Source organism: Felis catus, chromosome D3 (genome assembly GCF_018350175.1).
Source record: "Felis catus isolate Fca126 chromosome D3, F.catus_Fca126_mat1.0, whole genome shotgun sequence".
NCBI classification, from domain to species: domain Eukaryota; kingdom Metazoa; phylum Chordata; class Mammalia; order Carnivora; family Felidae; genus Felis; species Felis catus.
This window is the reverse complement of record NC_058379.1, coordinates 14976686-14996707: the sequence shown is the minus strand read 5'-3', so window position 1 is coordinate 14996707 and position 20022 is coordinate 14976686. Positions and strand designations below refer to the sequence as shown.

Genomic DNA, 20022 nt, shown 5'->3' with positions numbered 1-20022 from the left:
AAGTGCCTCATGAAAGCCTTACAGCACAAATGTCTCAGTAAACATGAAAGCTCTAGAGAAATTACAAAGATGGAGTATGCTCCACAAGCAAGTTCCATTCTCAGTACACGGTTACCTTACAAAGCAGCAGGATACGAACATACAGATATCACACAGACTTGCCTTCTGTTCTTTCCTGTGGTCTCTCTCAGTGGTTCCCAACTCAATTACTGTATGTGGAGCTCACAAATACCACCAGGAATATACAAATCCACATGTGTTGCTAGTCCAGCCAAGCAAGGAATTTTCAGGGGGCACTGTGACTACGTGCAGTTTCTGCCTGAAGTGCTGACTTCCCTCCTAACCCGCACAGCACACCAGGCTCCACTGCACTCTCTGAGGCGCCCCACAGAGCTTATCGCACTGTGCTCTCCTCTCCTGCAGGATTAGGGAGTTCAGTCCCTACCTCATTGGCTCCGACAGAGCTGATCACACAGCTCAGCTTCTGGTTGTCCTTTGACTCCAGATAGATGGCTTGGCTCTTGTGGTACCTGCCAAAAACAAGACACAAATTTGTTTATATTTTTAACCACTGTACTAAGGTATCACGGACATGTTAAAAAGCTATACATATGTACTGTTTGTAACTCGAGGAGTTTGGGGTAAGTATACACCCATGAAATCATCACCACCACGAACATACCCATCTCCTCCCAATGTTTCCTCCTGCCCTCTTCTTTAGAGTTAATTGTTGTTGCTGTTTTTCCTTTTGTAGAAAGAACACTTCACATAAGAGCTACACTCTTAACAAATTTTAATAATATAGTATTGTTACAGGCACCAATTAAAATAGGAAGGAAAAAAGGGAAGACAGAAAAACACCACCACAAAAAATATAATTAAGAGTCTCATTTTACATTTGAGGAAGAGCCTGGATTTCAGGCTTAATTTAAAGGCTTCCATCCTTGGATTAGACCAGACGGCCTCTTAATCTTCTAAATCTGAAACTTCTATTCCTTGGGCCTTCTGCAGAGGGGAAAAGGGGGCTGAGGAAAGGCTGGGAAACTAACACCATGTATTTACTTTTTATTTGGACTATAAAACCCATTTCAAAAAGTAAATTACAATTTTTCAAAGACAACCTATTCTGGCGCACCTCAGTGACTCAGTCAGTTGAGCATCGACTTTAGCTCAGGTCATGATGTTATGGTGATTCATGAGTTCAAGCCTCACGTCGGGCTCACTGCTGTCAGTGCATAGCCTGCTTTGGATCCTCTGTCCCCCTCTGTCTCTGTCCCTCCCCAGCTCTAAAAAAAGCAAACAAACAAAAAACCAACCTATTCCCACGGGCAAGCCCATCTCAAATCACTGAAGGTTCAGTGGATAAAATACACAAATAATAGAACACTTGTTCAAACCTATTTTCAATGTGTCCAAATAAGTCATCCATAAGAAGGAAGGCCATATTCAGCCCTTACTTTGGTCACTCAGATGACTCATTAATCACTTACCGCATACCAGTGAGTACGCTGGAGGTTGGAGGTGGACAGTCAACAGGGCCACAAGGTCCCTGCTGTCACACAGCTTCAAATACAGTGGCCATGAAAAACACTGAGTACTCACCCTGGCAAGCATAAACCAGGCGAAGTTCTGAGCATCAGGGTATGTACCAAAGGGGATTTAATTTGGCCCCATCAGTCAAGAGAGCTGCCTGCCTTGCATGAAGCTGACAAGACAGACATTCCATTTCAGCCCCAGTAGCTATCCTCTTGGCCTGCAGCACAGGACCACCTTCAACTTCTACAAGTTCAGGGACCAGGCCGAGGATGAAAGTGATGAAGCCAGGGCCAAAGCCCAAATGAGACAGCAGCAGCTGCCACAGGAGGACAGAGCAGCTGCTGGACTGCAAGAGTTGGAAACATCAGCTGAGCTGCGGCTGGGAGCCCTGGCCTGGGCCAGCCCCAGTCAGTCAAAAATCTAACCTTTGGTTCATTCTGGCTGCACAGATCTGGCCAAACAAACCCACTAACTCATGTAAATTCTACCAAAACACATCTCCCAGCAAAGCACTGCATCCTATTCTTTGGGGGGGGGAGGGGGGGAGAGGCAGACTGCTTTGCTGGTATAACGGTATAATGAAATAATCTACTGCCAAGATATCACAGTGAGAGATGGACTTCACTCCCACAACGAGCTTTTTCCAATCGAGGTTCTAAGCACTCTTTAACCTGCTACTTAGAAGCTGAAACTCGGGTTTCTAACTCAATTTACTTCCTGAAAACACTGTTAAAAGAAATCGAATCATAAATGCAATTAGAACAGCAAGATTGGTTTAGACTCAGCTTTAAAGTTGCTTTTGGCCAGAGATCAGTTGGTAAACTGGGTCAGGGGACCTTCATTATGCTAAATATGTAATATCACAAGGTCTGAAGTATACAGCGCATGAGGAAAGGCTGAATTAACTCACAGCATCACTCAAAAACTCCAGTTTCCCTCCCACATCTAAGCCAACTTTCCTACGTAAATAGTAACATCTCAAGTGATGGTCAGAATAAAAATACAGAGAGAGGGGAACATTTGGATGTTCTACAGGGATTATGAGTTATTAAAGGGACAAAGACACAAAACAACATGCACCTAGCCCCAAGTCATTCTGATACTATTTTCTAAACACTTTAATAAAGAAAGGTCACAGTATGAAGAAGTAGGTTACTAGTGTGGAAAGGTACTTAATATACTGCTAAGTGGAGGGGGGGAAAACTATGTCCATTATGTCCATTATGTTCCTGTGCACATAAAACAGATGCATGTTGCATGTGTATCATACACATACACACACACACACACAGAAAAAAACTGGGTAAATCTGTAGTTAAGATGCATAATAAAATGTATATTACAATTTTATAGAAATGTGAATCTAAATTAAGAGTGGTATTATATACATAGCAGTGCCATCAACAACAGCCAATTTATGGAAAGAGCCCAAGTGTCCATCAACTGATAAGTGGATAAAGATGATGTGGTTTATATATACATACTACTACTCAGCAATGAAAAAGAATGAAATCTTGCCATTTGCAACAAGTGGATGGAAGGTATTATGCTAAGTGAAGTCAGTCAGAGAAAGACATGATTTCACTCGTGGAATTTGAGAAACTCAACAGATGAACATAGGGGAAGGGAAAGAAAAATAAAACAGAGAGGGAGGCAAACCATAACAGACTCTTAAATACAGAGAACTAAGGGTGGCTGGGAGGAGGGGGTGTTAAACGGGTGATGGGCATTAAGGAGGGTACTTTTTGGGATGAGCACTGGGTGTCATATGTAAAAGAAGAATCCCTGAGTTCTACTCCTGAAACCAAGACTATAGTGTATGGTAATGAACTTGAAAATAAATAATACTAATAATAAAAAGAATGGTATTCCTTTTATTGCATGGCTTTCTTTTTTCTGAAATAATCAAGTGTAATTTATGTTAAAAATCAAGCAAATCATGCTTCTGGAAAATACCTGAACAACAAAGATGGGTAAAAACGAAACGTAATGTTAAAATTAACATCTTAATGTCTATTAAAGACAACAGCTAACTCTGGGAGATGTGTTGCTTTCCTTTAGATGTGCACAGGATGCAAACCCCAACACCGCTGACCGGCTTTAACAATGAGATCTATGAGGTCTATTACCGCCGCCATCCCCCATCCCAGAAGTGGTCTGGGACTTGAGCATCTGGCCACCTCCCAAGTCTGCCTGCTCTGGGATCACCAACTGGTGGTGGCTTGAATGTCCACCAACGGTCACCATTTGCTCCACAGTAGAGCTGGCCCATGCGTTTCCCAAAACAGCCCACTTCCGAGCCAACTGGGTTTTCAGGTCCTCCTGAACCAGATCTCACACACCACACCATGGTCTTGAGGAACCATTATCCCTGGATATCAAATCTATTCAATGATCTGAATTATCGGGGAGGTGGGGGGGCAAGTCCTCAGAAATTAGCGTTTATATTTTCAAAATGAAACTAAAAAGTATATGACAACCTTAACATACAAATTTACTTTTCAATGTCTAAAGACCAATAAAAAAGAAGGAGAAAACTGAAAATAAACTTAGACATAAAAACTGTTAAAAAGCAGCAACGATAGAGCTAAATTAGTAAAAACGTACATTATCACTTTTTTTTTGCCAATTAACCCATTTTACAAGCTGCCTTCATCTCGGATGAAAAAAATACTTGAAATAGCCTCAGAGAACAAGCCCCAAAAGTCAAATTGACTTTATCACTTTATTACTAGTGGAAATCCTGACCTGGGAATCCTGACAAATGAGCTCATAAGGCTTTGCTTCTACTGTTAAACCCAATGAACTAGAATCAACACTACCATCATGGAAGAAAGCAATTTCCTTAAAACATGGGTCAAAAAGGAGGAGGTAGAATTAATTTAATTTTGTATCCTACTGGGAACCCTGATATTAACATTTCATTTCCCAAAAAAACTAAATGCCATGTTACAGCTCTGGAACCTCAAGGAGCCCCGATGCCAGGTGTAAATTTTCACCGTCTCAACAGTCTTTGTCAGTCAAAGACTGGAGGAAGCAGGGGGACTTCGTTCCTGATTCACATCAGCAGCCCCAGATTTAAAGTAAAGAGATAAACCAGTCCGCCGGCACCATCAGTTAGTTATTTTAAAATATCAGCCACTTTCGTGGTACTTGCTAAGAAGGATCATTAGTCCAAATCAAAATGTGAGGAAGACTTACAGCAGGACATAAAATGCCTTAAAAGCACTACCAGACCAAGGCAAAGCAAAGATGCTTATCTTTCACAAAACGACACGTAGCTTGATAAGTGTTCACGCAGAGATGGGAAGCCTGAATCACACTCATTTTGCTGAAGTCATTGAAACCTCAATGAAACAGGTTTTGCCAGAAATACTGTCGCACCAAAATACTCCACACCACTGCAAAGAGCATAAAGCGGTGTGCTGACCTCTCAGATTCAGGACTGGTGCAGAAGGAAGGATGACAGCCCCCAACCTGACAAAGGCCAGACATCAAGAGCCTGGGGAGAGAGGAGGCCAGTTACACGCTGGTCAAGAGCATTGGCCAGGACTCGCATGATACGGCAGGAAAAGGAGAGACCCACCTTCCAACAAACATGTCATCAACTCTGACTGCCAAAGCCAAAGAAGTGAGAAACAGAATACAGATGAAAATAATCTCAATATTTAACCATAAGCAACTTTAAATTCACTGAAGAAGGAAAATGCTCCCAGAAACCTTTTTTTTAAATTAATATTTTTTTTAAAGTTTATTTATTTATTTGAGCAGGGGGCAGAGAGAGAGGGAAAGAGAGAATCCCAAGCAGGCTCCACACTCAGCAGAGCCCAACGCAGGGCTCGATGTCACAACTCTGAGATCATGACCTGAGCCAAAATGAAGAATCAGAAGCTTAAAGGACTGTCACCCAGGTGCCCCCCCCCCCCCCCGAGACCTTCTTTTAAAAATTTCTGCAGCAACCACGAGAAAGACAGCAAAATTCATTCAAAATGCTCAGGAGGTCTAGCACATCTAACCTCACCACTCTGTTTATGTTATGAAACACCAGGCACCATGGATCCCTTCTTTAGAAAAGCAAGAATTTTATTTTACTGCATTTCACCCTCAAGACAAGTCTCATAAAGTCTGAGATTTAAGCCTTAGAAAGAAGATCTGAAGCAACGCAATTACAAAATGAACATCATTTGAGATATCACATGGCTTTAAGACTCATAGATCCGTAAAAACGTTAGTGATAAATCTCATCATTTTTGAAGACAGTTCTTATGTGCGGGCTTGATCTTTAAAGGTTATTTGGTTTTCATTATTAGAAACATTTTTCATCTTATTTTGCCCCTCAGCGTGTTGACCTGTTGGGGCCTGCCACCTAGTGGTAATGTTCTCATAAGCAATGTTAAGGTACAATATAACTGGACTTTTTGAAGAAAGCCAGAGAATAGTCAAATGAGAGGGGCAGAAGTCACTCAGATCAGGCTCACAGACAGAGGCCTTCACCATCTACTGGGTAATTAACTTACTGTAACCTGATATTTTGGTGGAACGGGATTATCTCAACCATGACTACATTTCTAAGCATTTCTGCCAACCTCATAAGTGTGATATTATATTGTAATCAACTAACAATCTTGGGCACTTTTTTTTTTAACAAAGCTCAAAAAATTCTAAATAGCCATTACTCTAATTTTGGAACTTTAGGTTAAATACACTGAAACTCAAAAGGTTATAAATGATAGCGATTATAAATAAGTACAGAAAGTATGCAATAACCCCAGATAAACATTCTCCACACAAACGAGTGAAAATTCAGAATGCAAATCTGTGTCCACCATGACATAAACTAAGTGTGCCTGCATATGGACAGTGAATAAAAGGGATCTATCCAGAATAAAGGAGCTGTGATACGAGGAGGGATCCAGGGTGGCTTAACACCTAGCAGAATGCCTAGTTACAGAACAGATAGTAACATTTGCTGAAGGAGTAAGTGAACGAGTTTGTAAGCCCTTTCATATTGCTTTACTCTCTCCTCTCCGATAGAAATGCTGGTGGTCTGAAGGTGTCAAATGGTCTTTATTCTGAAATTATTTCTGGCGTATTAAAAAGCTAAGGTAACATACCTATACACTCACATGCAACTAAGAAAATTATGCAAATAATGGTTTAAAAAAAAATGGTCTCTAAACTGGTAATGTTTTAGGATTCAACTCCCCCAAGTATGTTTCCTAGAACATTCACATAGCAAAATGATGCATGCAAAAACAGTACCTGGGGTCAAGTAATATCTGATAACATCTCAGAAATTGATAATGCACATTAGCATATCAGAGAACCCAAAAAAGCACAATGAAGAAACCCAATCACCTTAATTAACATGGTCATACCCCAAACTCATCTGACCACAAAATCCTTTTTTCCACAGAATACCTATTAATTTTAGTGCACAAGGGCAGAGTTAAGAGAAGGCAGAGAGGGACCTGGCCAGTCCACAGGGGTAGCACCAGAGACAGAGGCCTGCAAATTCTAGCACGATGATAGTAGCACGGACAAGGGGTCCCTATCAGAACACGTTTTTGGGAAACGCTGTGTTCACAGATCTAATGATCAAATGACTCCTGACGCATTTTTTTTTTCTTTAAGCAAGCTCTACGCCCAATGTGGGGCTCGAACACATGACCCCAGGATCAAGAGTCCCACGCTCTTGATCCACCGACTGAGCCAGTCAGGTGCCCCACTCCCGACACACTTTTAAATGTTACTCCACCTCAGTAGTATGTAAGTTAAGCAGCAGCCATGCTCAGCGATAACGAGAGCCCCAGCCCTCTTCCAAGATGTTCTTTTGAGACTCCTGCGAGTAATCTGTGATTTTCCACAACATACCATCTTTTATCATAGTACAGTTTCCCATCTTCTATCCGAGCTTCAAATCTCTGGGCTGGAGACTCTGCCGGCGTGGCAGGCAAGTGTTCAGGAGAGGACGGGGATGCTGGAGGAACCAAAGATATTTCAGTGACCAAGCATGTAACAAGCATGTGGGTCTACCAGCTAGCATGCTTTAACTGAAATGCTACTAAAAGTGGTAATAAACTCGATCATTAACTCCTCAGGGGTGTAAAAATGAGAATTCAACAAAATTTTTGTGTATTATGCCTGACTTGCTCCTCAAGGCAACCCTGTGAGGTAGGCGAGGCACAGGTTAACCTCACTGAACAGAGGAGAAACCAGAGATGCAGTCTAAGGGATTTGCCCAAGGTCCCTAAGAGAAGGACTAAAACCCCAGTGATCAGAAGCCCTGAACGGCAAAAATTAGAAACATGTCTTTATAAAACTGAACTCATTTCTCGAATGATTTTTTACTTACTAGGTAGAGCAGGCCACCATGTGTGTACAGAGTCAAGTTAACATAGTAGTCATAACTACCGACGGTTCAAAGGATCTAAATTCATACACTTTATACAAACCCCTCCCCATCATGCCTTTAGAAAATCAGGACCTCTCTGCAGACAATGGTGGCCCTCAGAAGGAAATTACTAAGAGAAAAAAGGATCTTGTTTCCTTCCACAAGACTTGGTGAGCAGAGAGATGTGTGAGTAATCACAGTGCTTAAAACGTAACAATGCCTTGCCCGTTCAGAATTCTATCTTGCAGCCTAGCACAGACTCTCGAGTGCCACTCTGAAAGAAACCTCCATGAACACTGGGCTGGCCTCTTCTATAAACTGGGACTCTGAGTCCCTTACCAGAGCCAGGCTGTGAAAAGGCACTGGAACAGCACTGCCTAGCACTCATTTCCACAAAGTAATGCTGAAAAATCCTTCTGGTTTCATTTCCAGAAATGGAGGCAGACTTAAATCTTGTACCTTGAGGCCTACACAGAAGGAAACCTTCACCAGCCAATCAATCAACTGTCTCTTTTACAATAAAACCTAAGGTAAAGGCAAAAATAGCTTCAACATAGCGGGGCTAAAAAAAAAAAAAAAAAAAAAAAAAAAAAAAATCAGGGGAGGGTGCACTTAAGGTTCCCTTCAGTCTTCATGATGACTGCTCTTAGACAAATAACATTTTATTTTTGAAAAGTGCAACAAATGCCTGTGAGATAGAAGCATGCTTTTCCAACAACATGATAAAAAGATTGCACAAATGCCAGTAACACTGTGCACTTACCTGGTCTCTTGGGTGACTTAAGCTGTAGGAAGAACAACAAGAAATCTTAGAACAAATCATTTCAGATGCAACTTCACGTGTCAAAGGTATCAAACTGATTTAACAAGTAACACACGAACAACATGAAGCACAAAACCATTACCAAGCCTAAGCTTTCAAATAAATCAAAAAATCAAACCGTACCTTATTTAACGTTCTCAGATCCTCCATGATCTGTTCATCTGTTAACAAATAGTTTAGCTGGGGTGTTGAGAGTTAAAGGAACATGTCCGAGGGCCATGGTTTCCAAGCAAGCAGAAATCAACAAAACAGTACCAGAACTTTAGAATTTACAGTGTGACTGTGTCAGGTGCTGTTTCTACAACAGCGTGCCTCTCGGAAGTTGCTGATTCTACTAAATGTCGTGGTGCCCAGGTATGTAAACGAATTCACAAATTTCTTCCAAGCGTCTCTAAGTCGTTCAGAAACTACAAGAGTGAGAGCACAGGACACGGTACCAGGAGAACTTCCTCCTCAGTTTATGAAGTGCTCTTGTTCTAAAGATCCGAAGCCTTGCACGTGCGTGCGCGCGCACGCGCGCGCACACACACACACACACACACACACACACACACACACACACACGTGGGCTTGTCCTTCCCACGTAACTTAAACCCTTGGTTGTGAAGACAAAGGTACCTGAAGTCAAAACCCTTTCTTGGTGGCAAACAACTGAATCATTCTGTGCAAATGGCCACTTACCCTCTCCAAGAACAAAGAAACAGAAAGAACTTTGCCGTGCATGCCCTCTTCCCACTCCCATTTTTATGACTAAAGGGCTTTTTTATGAGACTGAAATCTCATTCGCTTTAACAATTTGCACTGCACCGGTTTCAGGATGTAGGTAACAGAGGTACGAAAGATAGGTATCACTGTCCTTGTTTTACAGGTAGAAAAATTAAGGCGCGTGTAATCTGAGGTCGCCCTGAATCTCCAAGTGTTAACACCAGGCTGAACTCCCAACACCAAGTGCCTTTCCAAAAACTGCTATCTATAAACCCCTCCCACGGGAAGCAGCAGCAACTAAGGACTCAACAGTAAAACGGCCATTCCCTAGCTCATGGGTAAATACACACGCTTGCCAATCACAACAATTTCTGTAAGACAGTGGCCATATATATTCTAGCAAACAGATAAGCAAAAGATTCAGTCTAAAGAAAAACAGCTTGATAAAAAATTAAGGCTTGATGCAAATGGATATCAGGAGCAGGTTTTCTCCTCTTGTCTGGGATGGGGACAGGATCATTTGGTCGCCTCCGCAACTTTCTGGTCATGATGGGTTTCACTTCCATAGAATCTGTGGCAAGAATTGAATGGGTAAATCTATCCGACTACCACTTGAAGTCAGTAAGAATTGCTGTACTGTACAAATATCTGCCCCAGAGCCACCCAATCAGAACTGTTTTACTGGGGACATCCGGACATGGCCCAAGCCAGACATCCATTTCAGACTTCAGAGGAGGGCTATCCTGAAGACTCAGACTGGATGGCCTAAGCGCACGCTGCCCCGCCCCCCACCGAAATGCAGCCCCACCCTGCGGTCTACCTGTGGAGTCACTGCAGGCATCTCTCCAGCACCCCGAAAACTAGAATTTTCCTCCTCTTCCCTCAAATTAAGAAGCCACGGAGTGGTAGCTCTTGGGATCAGAAGGAACCTTCGGGTCATCTCGGTCAACTAATTCTTGCAGTGCCCACGGAGGGAGGGAAACTGAAGCACATGCGTGCACAAGGCTCTGTGAAAGGTCACTGGTCTCAGCACCAACATCTTTATAGGACATCTTCATTTACAAACTTAGACTCTTCAGTTTCATTTTATTCTGTAACGTTTTCTAGCTACTTAACTATTCAAGAATGATCTAATGAAGGCTCATAATAAAGGCCTTTTTCATTCTTCTTGACTTTTCTCTGCAGTCTGACACTGCTGTTGACTCTCCTTACCTTAAAATCTCTCCTCCCCTTGCCATCACCACCCAGATCTCCCCTCACCTGACCTGCCTCCTTGGGCTCCTTTCTGCTGGTGACCTCTAGAGTCCAGTCAGTTCTCAGCCTGTGTCCCAGTGAGCCTCTGTCACCAATACCAGCTTCCCCACCCTTCTGAATGGCAACCTATGCCCGGCAACACCATCCACTCTCACTTTTTGTCTCACCTCCCATGGCTGCCTCCTCTCCCGAGTCTTGGGGACATCACATCTGTCCATCCCTCTTGGTCAGGACAGACTCTGTCATTGTGACTTACCTTCCCTCACCCAAGCATCATATTCACCAGGTCGTGGGCAGTTCTGCCATTAAACCACTTCTCAACTCCATTCCCTCATCCTATTCTTATCTCCGTCAGAGCAATTTCCCTAAGACGCATATCAGATCCTTCTACAACACATCCCCTTTCTTATTCAATGCTTCCATGGCTTGCCACTTTCTATGGAAAAAAGCCCGCGTCACTTTCTGGTCTTGCCCCTTCTCCTTCTTTCGCACATACACCATGTGAGAGCTTTTAGCTCGTCTGTCACCCAAGGGCACACGCCTTACTATGCCTTCAAGCCTTTGCATGCTGTCCTCTCTGCCTGGCCCCCTCTTTTCAGCCCGGCAAACTCCTGCACGACACCCCTTGAGAGCCAGCGCCACGCTCCCCATTACATGATCTTCCAGAGTCACACCGCCTTCCAAACAACCAGAGCAAACCTCTGGACAAACCTCTGCTACCAAGTGCCACACCGTATGGCATGTTTTCCCCAGAGACACCTGAATTCCACCCCAGCACCTAAGCCATAGTTGTGGCAGGGGTGTCACAGAGTTTCCTGCACAACGACGACGACATGAGGAGACCATTCATCCACGACCACGCATCCCCTCGGCACGGCAGACGGACAGCCTCACGGAATTCAAGTGTAGCCAGCCCTTCCACTGTGGCAAGGAATTCAAGCATACCTCTTCCACTGTGGCAACGTGCAGGAGCTGCCTAGTTAACAGTCGCGAGCACAAAGCCAAAAGATATTTCTGCATGTTGCTCTTAAGAAGGGAAACGGGCAACGCTGACTTCTCGCCCCTATAAATGAAGGGGAAGTGCAGTCTTGATAAGTGTGTGTACAGGTGTGCGTGGAGTGGGGGGCAGAAGGAAGGAGGACTCACACACCCGCCCCAGGAGACAGCGGGGAGGGGAGTCCTCTCTACTGGAAACGGCTCCCCCTCTACCGAGAGGGTGCACTCCTCCAGTTACTTACTGGCTGGTGCATGTGAATCCCTGTTGCGGCTGTGGGACCTCAGGTGGGCTACGTAAATCCTCTGTGTCAAGTTACTTCATCTATAAAATGGAATTATCAGTAAGACTTCCCTCACAGGATGCTGCGAGGGTTACGTGACATACGAGTAAAGCCCTAAACATGGTGCCTGGCGTCACGAGAGCTCAATCAATGCTAGTTTTTACTACGCCATCTGCAGCCAGGAAAGCACTGTACAAAAAATTTTAAAAAAATCAGGGGCACCTGGGTAGCTCAGCTGGTTAAGCATCCGACTTTAGCTCAAGTCATGATCTCACAGTTCGTGAGTTTGAGCCCCACGTCGGACTCTGTGCTGACAGCTCAGAGCCTAGAGCCTGCTTCAGATTCTGTGTGTCTCTCTCTCTGCCCCTCCCCTGCTTGCACTCTCTCTCTCTCCCTCTCAAAAATAAACAAACATTAAAAAAAATTTTTTTAAGTCAAGGTACAAACAGCTGAATGAAATAGAAGTTACACGCTTGAAGACAACCAATGTCAGCTGTGAGGCTGTGCAACATTCACACCTAATTCAAAAATCAAGGTGCGAAGGGAGCTCGCCCAACCCAAAGAACACTAGAGAAAGAGTACCTAGCACATGAACACCAATGAATGGTCCACCAAAGACAATGGCTGACTGTGCCCTGCCCTCTGGGCTGCCGAGTCTAAGGCATGGGGAGGGTGGGCCACACATGATGGAAATGAGCCAGTCAAGGCACAGCCGAGAGAATGTGGGAATAACCCGGTCTAATCATGGCCAACAGGCTCAGAAAATCATAACTGCATCACTCACAAATCAGAAAATATAATCAAATTCTTCTTATGAAATAGCGAAAATCAATCCACTTTATTAGCCTAGCCACCACAATAACCTAATCAATTTTCATCCAAAAGACTGCTTCAGAAGAAGGAAGGTGCTCCGAAAAAGCCTCCAAGATGTAGTAGCCCATCCCCACCACCAGCCAGGAGAGTGAGCAGGGAGCAGGCCTGGCCACGTGACTCGTGGAGAAGATCAACACGTAAGTACCACGCACTGTAGTTCCGAAAGTATGTTATGGACTCCACTCATGTCGCTCCAGCCTTCTGAGGTAGATTTTTCACAGAGGGAAAGAAAGGATATCTGACTGACCCAGGTCTGAATCCACCAAGAAGTTCCACTTCTCACGAGAAGCAACAGGCTGGCGTACTGAGTTTCTAACAGCAGTCTCCTGTGAGTTTGGCCAGTAAGAGGCCCAAGGGGCTCAATGTGGGGACACCCTAAAAGTCAGGCTTCCGGAAGTGACACTCAGACGTTGGAGCCTGGCAGCCCTGGAGAAGGCACTTGAGCAGGAAATCAGTCTTCCTCTCAGACGAGCCCAACACTACTCTACCTGGCTTAAATCAGAAAGCCTCTCAGAACACCCAGGACCCTTCATAGGTTTGCTTCCATGGCAATACTATCTGTGATCTAACTGAATGCCAAACACACCGAGGCAGGAGAGTACAGGAGGCAGAAACACTGGACAAGGGCAGAGACCAGGTACGCAGCTCCTCTCCAAACCACCTTGTACATATGACATTTAACAGCATAACTCCTCCTGCTCTACCCACCAGCAAGGAGACCAGGAATGGCCGTATCTGACAGACACAGACACTCTCCAAGTAGCACCACGTATGCTGGCTAAGAAGCGAGAGCTTAGGCTGAATCAGTGCTGGGCAGAGCCTTTGCAGCACCAGTCCCTATGGAGAGATATTCCTGATAACATTAATCACCGGCAATTACCATAGAATTACCACTTCCCCACTGGCCTTGGGTTCCTTACTTCTCCAGGCCTCATCATTCACTCCAACAGCTCACTTGCCTACAGCCCATAAATGTAGCAAAAGCTTCACTGGAACGTACTTTAACTTTAAAAACAGGGGCGCCTGGGTGGCTCAGTCAGTTGAGCGTCCGACTTCGGCTCAGGTCATGATCTCACGGTCCGTGAGTTCGAGCCCCACGTCAGGCTCTGGGCTGATGGCTCAGAGCCTGGAGCCTGCTTCTGATTCTGTGTCTCCCTCTCTCTCTGCCCCTCCCCTGTTCATGCTCTCTGTCTCAAAAATAAATAAACGTTAAAAAAAAAAAAAATTAAAAAATAAAATAAAAAAATAAATAAAAACAAAACCATACTTGTTTAGCCACAGCTGCAGTGACTCAAAGGAGTATCCTTAAGAAAAAGAACATTAAGTGGCAGAAAAGCCACTGCAGGGTAACCACTGTAACAGACTGGCTACAAACCAAGGGGCAGTGCAACATAGGGCAAACCTAGAGGCCCAGAGCAAAGTCCAGCATATCCTGGCCCCTCTCTAAGGGGCTGGCCAGCTCATCAGCATCACAAATCAAGGAGATGGGGGCAGGAAGGGAAGGTGAGAGAAGAATCAAGGTCGGTCTTATGTGTCCAACCAATCAGGGTAGGAATGAAGGGTGAAGGGCCCCATCCCCCTTAGGCCAAAGCTGTCAGGAGCACAGGGATGGTATTACAAGAGTGAACCAGTCAAGCCGTCCTCTGCACCCTCAACCACTGAAAACACCTGGATCCCACAAAGGCAGTGCCAGCAAAGAGCTTCTTGGTACCGAGCCCGCTCCACCCCAAATCCAGGTCACCTCCGGCATTCTCCCTGCCCAGATATTTGTGTGAAGCCTCATCTCCTTGCCTGGGCTTCCAAGGTTCCCTGCTCACTGGCATCTGTTCCTCGAGGTTGAAACCACGCCCGCATCAGTACAACCACATGTACATACCCTTGCAAGGTTTTACAATCCCTAAAAACAAGCCTGACAAACATTTACCTTCATTTAGAAGCCTACTCTCTGGACACCGCCTTACTCTGGGCAGGACAAAGGAGCTGTGTCAGTCTTGTCACTACCAGAATACAAGCTCCTTGAGGACCAATATTAGCCTCACTGTACGAATCACTCAGCACTGCGTGAATCCACAGTATTTCCATGGTAGGAAGTCGGGACAATGTGGTGGTTAAGACCAGTTGTGGTGTAAGCACTATCCCACTGGGGAGCTTTGAGCAAGTGTCTCCATCCCTCTGAGGCTGCTCCGCCAAGTCCACCGAAGGGAGCTGCAGGAACCGAAAACTGCTACAAGTTCCCAATCCCTAAGTGCTGGCTCTGTGTGCAGCCCCCAGCCACGCTCTGAAGCCACCTCCTAGGCGTTATATCATCCGACCTTCGCACCAAACCTCCCATTCTCCTTCCTGAACGTAGGTTCTCCCATCGCCTTCTTAAATGAGAAAACCCCACCAGAGAACCAAGTTCAGGAGAGGGCCAGGATTCATCCACATCTGTCAGCCTAATGAGGAATTCCAGTGTTTTTATGTAATACCTGGCTCGACGTAAGTACTCAGGAGACAGTACTTTAGCATACCTTAGTATTATAGTTTTATTATAAAAAAATTTAACTCGTAGGCTCCACCTACAAATCCAGTCATCTTCTAAAGGACCCCCAGGCTTAATGGGGTCACGAGTAGCATCCACAGGGACCTGAGGGTTGGAACCTGCCCCTGGCAAGGCAAAAATTACAAAAAAAAATGAAGTGGCGGGTGGTGGCTGTTGAGACCAAGGAGATAGGCTGTTAAGAGAAAGGAGAAAAGGCGGCTATCCGCAAGACAGGAAGTGGACAAACGGATGAAAAACGATCGAGCGCCCCACATTTTAAAGCTCATTAAATTCTCACTGATTATCTGGGTTACTCATAACCTTGGCCTCAGCTGCAGAGAAAACTCACACTCCGGTAACCCCACCCACGTCCTTACTCAAAAAGTGTGGTCCAGCCAAAAGCATTAGCAGCCCCTGGGAGGTGGTTACAAATACAGGATCGCAGGCTCCCCCCCCCCCACACCTGAAGCAGCAGCTGCACCTATCAAGACCCCCAGGTGACCCACGCACACAGCCAAGCTGGAGGAGCGCTGATCCGCGGTTATCCCGGTTTCCTTACCGATAGCACATCTTTCTGCCCGCCCAGCCTGCTGTCCTAAGTTCTTCAAGAGCAGCATGGGCAGTGGAGAACCTCCCACTAACCCCCACAGAGACTGCAAAGCTTTCCGGCCTGTTCAGGCAGAGCAGGTCACTGGCTCTCCCCGTTCCCAACAGGTTATTCGGTCCAAGCTTCCCATCAGCCTCTCATTCCAGCCTTGTTTTTCGAGAGATCTTCACGGTGGACCACAAGAGGAGATTTTAAAGAACTATTTTTTCCAGGCAGAGCCAGCCAATGCTGATACTGGGCATCAATCCACAAAGGTGAAATGAGTCACTCAATGAGAGGAGTGAGATCAGGCCTTTCATCCAGCACCATAGCGGCACCATCTGTGGGAACACTAATTATCCTTCTAGCTCCACTGCCTTTGCTTCCGACGCTCTATCATTACCTTGGCAGAGCTTTTCCATACCAAGGGTACCAAACGGCTTGAGGAAGGACATCTAGCTTTAATGCCCATGGCTAGCTTTAAGCACTTGTGCAATCTATTTTACTGCGTTACAAATGACTTCCCCACATTTATTTGTCTTTTCTACCCTGGCAGGCTCAGCCTCAAGTCACTGGGGACACCTCCTGTCCCAGTTAAGATTCTGACTGCGAAACGGCCTGGCCAAACAATGTCTACTGCTTGTCAATAATCAGGATGCCAAATCACAGGTAAGGTGATGATATCCTTCCCTGCAGATGGAAAGGGAGCAGCTATAAACTGACGATATTTCCCACTAGCCTAATGAAGACTCCCGAACATCTGGTGGCTCTAGCAGAGAGCGATGAGGCATCAAAGCCAGAAACGGCCACCGTCAAAGAAAATGGTACACAGGTCAGAAGACAGACAGACTGGTATCGAACACGGCAGCACAGGGCTGGCAGTCTAATCAACAAAGCATGTCCACAAGAACAAGATGGCACTGTCTGAAGATGCTATTTTAGCACGCATTCTTACCGAAAAAACATTTGAGACACTTCCAGAGGCCTTCAAGGACACAATTCCTTCAGCCAAGTCTTTCAATAAGGAAATGTACCAGAGGAGAGATTTCTGAAGAACCAGACCCTCACTTCAGACACACCACATTCTCATGGGTGTATCATGGGGGTTGGGGCCAGAAGTTTATGTCAGTCGAAGGGCCCCACTGGGTCACAGCACCAGAAATACAGAAAAAGAAATACTACTTCTTAACAGTTACTTCTAAACTCTGCCCCAAGGACTTAACAAGAAAACAACGCATTTCTTATAGACCCCTACTAACATCAGACATGCCAGAGCCCCAGCACCTTCTTACATGGCAAGAGTTAAATTTGGGGGTGTGCAGAAGGCATGCCTCTTACCCATCCAGGTGACGAACTCACCACTGACTTGTCCTGCAGTATTTGCTGACAGAAATTTTGCCAAGTTCCAAAATATCTAGTTCAAGTCAATTCCCGCCCCATATTCTAAGATTCCTCGGTACGCATACAGCGACAGAACAACAGCCCCCGCTGCTTCTCCCTTCCGCTTGCCTACAACTGCAGACTTCCCGTATGCGGATTACTAAAGCCTAGAAGGCAAGGGAGGGATTGGCTCAGGGTCTAAGGTAACTTCACTACCTCTACAGGAAACTAGTTCACTTTGGCTACTCCTGCCAACTTTGTACCAACTCTTTCTGAAACATTCACAGTAACACCTGGGGAAGGGATCTAAGAGCACAGATGATACAGCCAAATGCCTTTGTTCTCCTATCTCGGTCGAAGGAAGACAGTGCCTCTCCTGTCATTAAGGTGAACTAAAAAAACAGATTCCCACCACCACAGAGCTGCGTAAGTAATTCGTGAACATAAACTAGATGTGCGGCTGACCCAGGAATTAAATAAAGCACACACCAGAAGCTGCAGTCACTACTAAAGGACTACCACTTACTGAATGCCTGTTACACACGCAGGCCACTGTGCCAGGCACTCACGTTTCCAACCACAATCCTGTGACACAAGGTCTGATCAGCCCCATTTCAGAGAGAGGGAAACAGGCTCAGAGATGCTCGGTGGCCAAAATCACACAGCCAGTATGAGACAGAGCTAGAAGTCTGAGCCGTCCTGTCAAAGCCCACCCTCCTTTCAGCTCACTCTGCCTGGACGAGGAGCTGAGGGAAGACAGGAGAGTGACTGCACACAACCCCCCCCCCCCCCCCCCCGTGGTGCCTTCGTACCTCCAGTCAGCTCCATCGTTAGCTTTTCGTTTTCGATCATTTTCTTCTTCTCTTCCAGCTCAGCAATCAAGTTCTCTTTCAGCTCCACCTTCTTGTCTTCAAATTCTTTCACCGCGGCCTTCTTTTCTTTGATGTAGTTTCTTTCCACCTGTTCAGTCTGAGCAAAAGAGAAACACAAGTTCGGGCTCCAGCTCTGGACGCGGGAGCCCAGTAAACACCTCCCCGGGAAACACAGGCTCAGCTGCACCCGCCTGCACAGGCAGGAGCGGGACACCTGCAAGTTCTCCAACAAATGCATGAAGTCGAACCATACAACTCTGGCCTACGAGCATACCTCACTGACTACTCGGTCATTTCTTCTCTTTCACATCTTATATCGCATGGCTTGCAGCTTAAAGTAAAACGTCAAGATTCTCACAGATAAATTCTTTTAAAGCCTTAATTTCTAAGGAAAAAAGTACATTCTGGATAAAACATCTATGTTCAAAAAAATTGCGCGGAGTCAAAATGACACGAGTTACTTGATTTGTTGACATTTATACCAAGATAAAATCAACTAGGTCATCAGATCATTTTTTAGGTATCTGAATCCTCAAGCACTCAAACACCGAAATAATACTAAATTTAAAAGTGTTCATTTTTTAAGTCTCACCATCACATTAAGTGAAGAACAAGGGAGCTTATGGTGGGCTATGGCTGTGGGTCACATCATCCTGCAGACTACGTGTGTTCCACTGACCTCAGTAGTAAAATGGTTTCTGATAACGTGGCTCTGTTAAACCATGACCTCACACTCACGTGTGGCTCTCAAAGTCAGGACTCCCCCCACACATACACACTAGCCACCCCAGGAACACATCAGCATCCAAGATGCAGGCTCTCAGCTCTGTACCACAGCGCTGTGCTTCACAAAGAACCAACACTCAGATGTCTGCTGAAGGAAAGAAAAAATGTTCGATCTGCCTTTCCTACTGACCTAGAGGGGTTCCGCTGTAAAAGAGCCCCTGAGCCACTTCAGAGACTGGGCTGTGTCAAGGAGCAACATAACAAATTATTAGACCGTTGTAACTCAGACATACTCCCGCATGGCTTTAACGTCAGGTGAAAGTCAACGAGAAAGCAGTGGGGGATGAGTACCCCCTCATCCCCCGTGATAAGCAGAAGCTGCTTGACCTATAAACGAACATATGGGAATTTCTAAATGGAGACCCAAAATGTCCTCTAGTCAAACTCAGCTGTGATGAAAGCTTGCAGCTGGGGGCTTCTCAACTATCCACTCGGTGATAGAAGGAAAGGTTCTCCAGATTGGGAGAGCAAGATTCCAGTCTCAGAGAGGGCCTGCAAACCCAGAAGATCCAAGGTACTTACTTCCAGCTGGAGGAAGAGTTCTGAAAGAGAGAAAACATGCAATTAGATTCGCTAGGCTGTGTCACCTTTCCAGACAGTGATGGTAGGATTCATTTAGAAGCAGTAATTGCTTTCTGAAAGCACCGTTACACAGAGCAACTGTTTCCATCAGTAAAGTGTTGATCGACGTGAAAGGGAAGGATGCAGAAACTCTCTAGTTATAATCTGGCCCTGAACAAAATCACTTCTGGCAGTTCTCCCCAAGGGCAAAAACAAGCAGTGGGAACCAAACTCCCCTGGCAAAATAAAACTGAAAGTTACCCCTTCTTTCACTCGGTAGGTACCCTCCAACAGGGTACCTACACAGGGCAGGTACCCCACAGGGCAGGATGGGGCAGGAAGGAACAATGCCTTTTCTCCAGAAGCAGAATCAACACTGACGTTTTTAAAGCACGTGTGAGGTGCTCTGCATGGCAAGGAAGGATATTCCCCTGAGAAGTCAGGGCAGAGGTTC

The 20022-nt window shown here is 45.4% G+C and overlaps 1 protein-coding gene across 4 annotated transcripts in view; it reads right to left on the bottom strand.

Annotated features, from left to right (window-relative positions):
* SUDS3 (SDS3 homolog, SIN3A corepressor complex component) overlaps positions 1-20022 on the bottom strand; it is a 42645-nt gene that overhangs the window by 12690 nt on the left and 9933 nt on the right. For all 4 annotated transcript variants that reach the window (XM_006938518.4, XM_019814608.3, XM_003994711.6 and 1 more), the window contains exons 6-12: positions 19530-19549; positions 18162-18318; positions 9934-10029; positions 8877-8938; positions 8694-8715; positions 7411-7516; positions 446-530 (exon numbers count right to left, since the gene is read on the bottom strand). In XM_006938518.4, coding sequence (XP_006938580.2) covers positions 446-530; positions 7411-7516; positions 8694-8715; positions 8877-8938; positions 9934-10029; positions 18162-18318; positions 19530-19549 — 548 coding nt within the window. The remainder of the gene's footprint in view (positions 1-445; positions 531-7410; positions 7517-8693; positions 8716-8876; positions 8939-9933; positions 10030-18161; positions 18319-19529; positions 19550-20022) is intronic.